Below are 8,206 nucleotides of genomic sequence, written 5' to 3' on the forward strand. Positions count from 1 at the left end.
TTCAATTTGTTTTTTTGTCAAAATGTGGAAGAGAAAACTGAGCCAGCCAATTTCAAGTCATTAAATGAAATAATAATAAATGATAAATACTAACAATAAATAATAATAAAACTACATTATTAAATACAATTAACACATTACATTACATGCACACGTTACATTACATGAACTGAAAAAGCTTTTTTGTCAAAAGGCTGAATGGAAACTAATTGAAATGAATATAATAAAATTATGTTAACAAAATATTGCACCATTAAAATATAGAATTAATGCATTTAAATTGGAAAATAATGTAAATAAAAAAATGAACCTTAGATTAATAATTTATGTAAGTGTAAAATATTAATTATAGATCACCAACTGATAAAAACATTTTTAATTGTATTTTATTGTAATTTTCTTGATAAATATTCTGTTTAATAAAGAAGTTTAAAATACTGTCAACAAAATATAGATAAGGCTTCTTCTGTTTTTTTCCCTTGGGAAGTCCAGTAATAGTACTGAGGTTGTTATTGCAGTGAAATATTTCAGCTGTTGTAGAAAGACTGCATCCTCTATTAAAACCTGTGGATAGGACGTGCCATGATATCATTCAGCATGTCAAAATGCACTGCTTTGGAATATCATTTACTGTTTTGTGGAAAAAGTATTTGACACCTTCCTGATTTCATTTTTTTTTTCAGTGATCACATTTACATGTTTCAGATCATCACCAATTTTCATATCTCACAAGGACAACAACACAAGTAAAAAATAAAATAAAATGCATTTTCCAAATGATATTTTTATTCGCTAAAGAGGGTGGGGGTGGGGGGGGGTAATCCAGCCATATGTGAAAAGCAATTGCTGCCTAAACCCAATAGCAGCTGTTGGCAGAAATAACTGAAATCAAGCATTTGTGATATCTGGTGCTTAATCTTTCACATTGCTGGTGAGAAATGTTGGCCCATTCAATTGTTTTAGCTCAGTCCTATTGGAGTTTTTTTAATTTATTTTTTTTAGCAAGAATAGAACAAGTTTAAGGTCATAACTCAGCGTCTCAATTGGATTTAATCCCAGATTTGACTTGGCTATTCCAAAACATCCTTTTTTTCTTTCTTTCTTTTTTTTTTAGACATTCAGGGGTAGACTTGCTTGTATGTTTCCTGACGTTGTCCTGCTGCAAAACCCAAGCGTGCTTGAGCTCGACGGCATGAACAGGCCTGCAGACTGCAGAAATTATTGTTCATTAATCACAGCAAGTAGTCCAGGTCCTGAAATAGCAAATCAGCCTAAAACCATCACACCATCACCAATATGGCTGACTGTTGGCATTATTATTATGTCCTGTTATTTTTATGCTAGATAGAAGTTACATTTTTGGCTCAACTATCCACAGAATATTTCTCCAAAAGTGGTGTGCTTTTTTTTTTAATTGTTTGTAGCCGTATACTTCACTTTTTTTTTAACATGCATAGAAATAAATATACAACATAATACAGTAAATGAATCTCATAAAATATAAAGTTGTCCAAAGTTATGTCCTCCTAAGTGTCTCTTCATGGATGAAGCTAATCCAGTCAGCTCTGTGCTGACGTTCCCTCACTACCGTGCAAATGTCTTCCCATTTCACGGGAAATCCTCCCTATCGGCACGTGGCAAAAGAAGAATCCTCGTAAAATGGCGGCTGCTCCCAGCTACACGTGCAGTCCGGGTTTTGCGTGTCGTCTTGGCTGTAGAGCGGCGGTGCCAAACTCAGAAACACTTGAACCTCATCCCGGACCACTTCCTCGTACTCCGGATCTGCCTCGGGTTGCTGGCGGCACCTCTGGGAGTCTTCGTAGGATGGAGGGAAGGAGCTGGGCCTCCTAAACAAAATGGTGGCAAGTGGGAAAAGGAGGTACTATTTTGATGTCATCTATAGATATTTTCCTAATGATGAATTTATAGTTGACTACTTTTCTGTGAGATGCAGAAGAGCCAAAGTTTCCACTCTGATACTTTATTTTACAAGGTTATTCTGTGTAACTGACCTCGACTCTATGGTATAGACTTGTATGGTCTGCTGGTGCGTCCTCCTCCTTTGGATCGCCTTACTCTTCACATGCTGGAAGATAGTCCAGGCGATGCCGGAGAAGATGGCCAGGAACCCGCAAGACATCAGGACGCAGGACACGTCCGTGTACTTGAGCTTCCGGGACATCAGATAGGCGCCCACGCAGAGTAACGCAAACCCAACACAGGGCGTCAACCTTTGGAGGATGGCCCGCAAGTGTTTCCTCATGTTCTTCGTTTCTCTCTTTGCAGGTTGAGATGATGCCTTCAAATAAAACACGGAACTTTCTCACCTGGAAGCAACTTGGACTAGTGTGTTGTGTTAGAAGGTATGTGGTCATGTTGTGCTGGCAGTTTGAAGGGAAGGTCCAGACTACAGTGCTTCTGACTTCTCGGTTATTTATTAACACATGATACTTCATTTGCTTCGGGAACAATATTTGCATCACCCAACTGGCACCACGGCACAAATCTATACATGCTGCTTGTCCTCTGAAAGGTCACTGGTAAGCAATTTGAGTAATGTGCTGACGACCAGTTCAGGATGTACCCCGTCTCTCGCCCAAAAGTCACCTGGGACAGACTCCTTCACACCCGCGGCCCGATATGCGTTATACAGAGAAAGAATGGACGGATGGACAATATGACATCTCTTGCCACTAGAGGGCGCTGTTGGCTGAAAAGAGCCTCTGCTCTATGAACCACCAAACAGATGATGTGAACTTTGACACACCATGCTGGGAAAGTGATGACGTCATGTTTCCCATACTCGTGCTGTTCTCGTGGTAGTAAGTGGTGAGGACAACCAGGACTTGTAAAATGAATGAATCGCTATTGTATGTTCTGCATTTTTAAACTTAAATGGAAGCCACGCGAGATCTTTTTTTTTTTTTCAGTATTGATCATTTGACGCGAGATCTTTACTAGCAGTGTTTCGTGGCTCTTCCTCGTTATCAGCTATGTGTTAATCCCCTTGAGTGGAGTTTTGCACCACAGCCATGTTGTTTTTCGACTTCCTCGCACAGATGAGCCAGTGATGCCTCTTAATGTTGTCTGCAACTCATTACTAGATCCTGCTTTAGATTAGCGTGACTCGTTTACATATTCAGCAGGTTGGCGTGTCATTTTCAAGAGGATAGCGATGATGAGAACATCATGTAACGTACAGTAGTTCTATTATGCCGTATTCTGAATTTCAAGCCATGCATGCATTCATTAGGGTGCCGAGAGGGTGTCTAGACATATTCTGAGCTTTAGCACACAACAATCAAGACATGCAATCAGCTTTGCTGTACTGTAATGTGTCACACATGTAATTAGAGTCAGCGTGCACATACGTGTGCACATGTATGCCCGGCCTCTTTTAGACCTCATTATGAAGTGATAATAATAGACAGAGGGCCATTAGTGATGAGTGAAGGTGTGACAGGGCTCGTTATTAATCAACTGGACTTGATGAGGACCTGCCAGCTGCCCTCCGATATTAATAACGCACATCACAGTTGGACTGCATGCTGCAAAAAGTGCACAACTGTGAACACACCAAGTGGATTCATGTCACTTGTTTGTTTACATGTGATTTGTAGAAGAGCAGCAGCAGTACCTCGTGAGCCCCCAAGTGGGTGATGTTATGTTGTTCTTGAATTCAATGAGAGCACGAGTATGTCCTGTAATTGTGACAAGTTCTGTAATCAGCCCCATACTGATTGATACCTGATATCAGTACTCGCCATGCATACTGTTAAAAATACACTTCCAATAAAGTTTTGGTAAAACCAATTACGCAGTGTTGTCGGCATCTACTGAACGTAACTAATAGAGCAATTTGTTATCTAACTTAGTTACATTTACAATAGACTGATCAATAAAGTAAGTTGCTTTTAACTCATTCACTGCCATTGACGGCTATAGATGTCAGAAATTCATTTTAATTAGTTTAACATTTTTTCCACTTTTGCTAACAAGAATCTGAAAACCTAGAAATAAATTGATTGTACATTTAGAACAGATATAAAATGTGTGATTAATTGTGAGTTAACTATTGAAGTCATGCAATTAATTTTTTTTATTGTAATTAATCGCATGACTTCACTAAAAAATTCTAGGTTTTCATTCTCTTGTTAACAAAAGTGGGAACAAATGTTAAACTAATAGAAATAGTTAAAAAATATTTTTTTACGTCTATAGCCGTCAATGTACAGTGAATGAGTTAAAGTCAAGTGGTCAGTAAAGTAACTAAATTACTTTTTCAAGGTAACTGGCAGCACTCATGGTCAAGGAATAGATTAAACTCACAAGTCAAGGCACCACTGTATTTTTTTTACAAACTCAAAAAAGTCCGTTGTCTAAATATTTCTATTTGAATCCTTTGAAGCTCTCTCAACTGACGTCTTGTTGCTGTAGATGCTGACAAGGCTCTAAATGCCGAAGGGCATCTTATAGCTGTGCGTTCCACCTTCTGTCATGGTTGCTCTTATGGCGTCCAATCCTCTGGTGTGTCCGGCGCACACTAGGATGTAGTGTAGCACTTTCCCGCTCCCATCGAGGCCGTATAAACCCCGGCCGCTTGTCTGGTCGTGGCGAGGTGAAGAGGATCAATGAGGAGATCAATAGGGTCCCTGGGAGTCCTAATAGCCCTGTTACTGCGCACTGACTCCCTGACTGGCTGCCCGATATGGCAGCACACTAGGGAGGGAGGCCTGAGCTATCCATCCGATCATCCATTCATCATCATCCATCCATCCGACCTTCCAGCCAGCCATCTGTCCGACCATCCATCCATCTGACAATCCAGCCATCCGTCTGACAATCCATCCATCTGACCGTCCATCATCCGTCCAACCATCTATCCATCCGACCATCAACCATCCGACTATCCATCTGAACATTCAACTGACCATCCAGCCATCCATCCGACTATCCATACAGCACAATATCATCCATACATCCGACTATCGCCCATCCATCTGACCATCCATCCATCATCCGTCCAATCATCCGACCATCCAGCCATCTGTCTGACTACATCTGACCATCCAGCCATCCGACAATTCGTCTGACCATCCGACCATTCATCCCACCATCCATCCATCTGACCATCCATCCGATCATCATCCATCCATCCGAACATTTATCTGACCATCCATCCGGTCATCATCCATCCATCCAGCTGACCATTCATCTGACCATCCATCCGATCATCCATTCATCATCCATCCATCCAACCATCGAGCCAGCCATCTGTTCGATCATCCAGCCATCTGACATCCAGCCATCCATCTGACCATCCGTCCAACCATCTATCCATCCGACCCTCAACCATCCCACTATCCATCTGAACATCCAGCCATCCATCCGATCATCATCCATCTGAACATTCAACTGACCATCCATCCGATCATCATACATCCATCCGACCGTTGATCTGACTATCTATCCATCCATCCGACCATCTATCCATTCATCCATCCATCCATCCATCCTCCTGTGCTGTGGCTGCTCAATAACAATGAGTTGCAAAACACGACGGGCGCCAGAACTGCGCCCCGCTGGCTTTGCAGATTATCAGTCTACTTCACACCGCCGCCTCACTTGTGCTATAAACACAGCGGGTGCACGGGAGGTGCGCTGCAGAGACGGGCAGCGGTGACAACAAGGTGATTCAGACTGGAGCTTCCCCGCTGTTCTCATTCCCGATTTACATTATATTCAAATATTTCGCACCGATGGGCTCAATCAGGAACAATGAACACCTTCAGCAAAAAACATTTTGGATGCAGTGAGTCCATTGCCAGTTCAGAGCAATTTGGAAACCACACTGGTACCTTGACATGTGAGTGCCCCAACTTTTCAGACTCCAGTCCTTGACGTCACTCATTTGGCTATGCTCCTTAAAGGCACACATCAGAATGTGAATATTAGCGTCAGTCCAGCTCCTGTTAAGAGCGGTGCTACTGTACTTATTGTCTTTGAACAGGCAGAGTATTTGATATTGCTCTTGTACTGGAGCCAAGCTTGTGATGCGCGTCATGCACATACGTGAGGCACGTGAGAATGTTAAAGTTGTCCGTGTTAGAGGCAGATGTCATCAGAGAGTTGCAGCTTTAACGCTCCTCCTGGGGAAGATGATAGCTTGATAAGGCCAGAGGCGTCCCATACGCGGGCCTTGGGGGAGAGGTAATAATGGCGCCGTATAATTCCGGGTAATGAAGGCTGCTCCACTAGATCAGTCATAAAGAATGATAGCGAGGCAGACGTTTGACCTCCACTGGCAGCCCTCCACTCCCAATAAATGTGTTTGCTACTCGCACGCCACAGAACTGAGACAAAAAGCGAGGAGAGAAGGAGGAGGGCATGGAATTTGGATGTGAGTTAACGTTAGCCAAGATCCAGGGACCACATCATGGAATTTGATCCAAGGAAAAGGACTCTTTGGATATATTGAAACTCTTTTTAAACAAGAGGGAGTCAAAAGAAAGTAGTAACTCCTACTAACCTCTTCCAAGGTTTTAAAATGTGTAAATTGTGAAATCTTGTCATGTTTATTTGTATAGCACTTTATCACTAAGTGTAAAAGGGCTCTATAGACCCACAGTTGGCAAAGTAGTAGTTTATGTCTAAATGGTTGTGGATATCATACAGGTTGTGTCAGTTCTGGGACTCTCGGGTGATCTGTCCAGGACGTACCCTAACATTCACTGAAAGTCACCTTGAATCGGCTTCAAGCCCCTTAACCATAAACAGGATAAGCCAACGGTTGAGTTGACAAACAGACAAAGCTGTGCCGATAACAACATAATCTCCCTGGCGCAGGTAATCAAGTCGGGCAAACACGTGGACCGTCCCCGCCTGGCTCTGCCGCTGATCGGTATGCAGGCGACGTGTAGCGTCCTGTGGGCAGACGGGGAGGGGGGGGGGGGCTGTTCTCTTCTACATGTCTGCTAAATGACAGTAATTATTTTCCTGGGCTGCAGGCGACTCATGCATGTTTTATTTCCACCTGCACCTCCCCCATCTGCCTGCATGGCGACGCATGGCACACGCCGTGCTGGAATGGGAGAGGGGGGGAAAAAAGAGCACATTTTATTTCTCTCCATATCTCCTTCCTATGAGTCCCAGCGGGTTCCTCCAGCCTCCATTCTTTCACCGAGGAGTCCCCGGCTCTTTATGGTTCCGCGGGGGTTTGGCGGGGCCTGACAGATGCTGTTAGGCTGCTCTTACGATGGTCCAGATAGAGATAAAGATACCTAATGGGGGTTTGTGCACGCTCGCGGATGTTGTAAGCATTTTACTTCGAAATGACAACCATGTTTCAATTTAGGTCCTGATGTCACTCAGGCTACGTCCGCAGCTGCACTGAAAATATACTTTCTCTACTCAAAACAACTTTTTCGAATGCTAGTCCTGTTAGAATCAGTCTGGAGCCACACGGGGGGGTTATTTGCAGGCTGGGTGGTGTATGTCAAAGCAACAGGTGGCATTATGCTGCATTCGTGGAAGGTGGGAAGTTGGAAGTTTTCCGACTTCATACCAAGAAGTATGCACAGAAATCTCGAAGGAGTCGCAAAATCAGAAAAAAAAGGACCCCGACTTTACCGACCGGTTTAACTCTGACGTCACTCGACAAATGGCGAACCCTGTAGAGACAAAGACCGTGAAGTGCGTTATAAAAAAAAAAAAACTTTAAATAACCAACGTGCTTTTAACTGACAGTGTTAAGCAGAACAACAATTTATTGGAATCAACCATCTTTGTTGTTCACATTCGCTTTGAACGCTTTGGGGTCAGAACTGGGAGATTCCAAGTGGGATATGTCTGACTTTCCACCTTCCTTGAGCAAAACAAATGCAATGGCTGAGAGAAAAGCCAAAAAGTAATAAATTCATTTAAAAAAAACAATTAAGCAATTAAATACAAATGTTTCTTTCCCTTTTTCTGCACCCATATAACCAACAAATAACAAAATGTTATTTGCATAACAAGAGATAAGCGATAAAACAGTAATAAACAAAACATTTATTTATTTTTTTTTTAAATCTTGTCAGTATTCATTTACTCAAAAACTGATTATTTACAACATTTTCACTGTTCAGATCATTGACTTTAATTATTATTTTCTGCCCAACGAGTTCCATGCAATCATGTTTTTTTGTTTTGGTTTGGTAAAAAAAAA

At 42.3% G+C, this 8,206-nt stretch overlaps 1 protein-coding gene across 1 annotated transcript; it reads right to left on the reverse strand.

Moving 5' to 3' along the window:
- Positions 1-1,114: 1,114 nt before the first annotated feature.
- Positions 1,115-2,263, reverse strand: LOC144048717 (transmembrane protein 252-like). The gene is made up of 2 exons (XM_077560971.1): positions 2,013-2,263; positions 1,115-1,847 (listed from the first exon to the last, which is right to left on the reverse strand). The coding sequence occupies exons 1-2, from the start codon at positions 2,261-2,263 to the stop codon at positions 1,625-1,627; spliced, it is 474 nt and encodes a 157-aa protein (XP_077417097.1). The 3' UTR covers positions 1,115-1,624.
- Between the last annotated feature and the right edge of the window lie 5,943 nt (positions 2,264-8,206).

The sequence above is a fragment of the Vanacampus margaritifer genome, chromosome 3 (assembly GCF_051991255.1).
Source record: "Vanacampus margaritifer isolate UIUO_Vmar chromosome 3, RoL_Vmar_1.0, whole genome shotgun sequence".
Lineage (NCBI taxonomy): Eukaryota > Metazoa > Chordata > Actinopteri > Syngnathiformes > Syngnathidae > Vanacampus > Vanacampus margaritifer.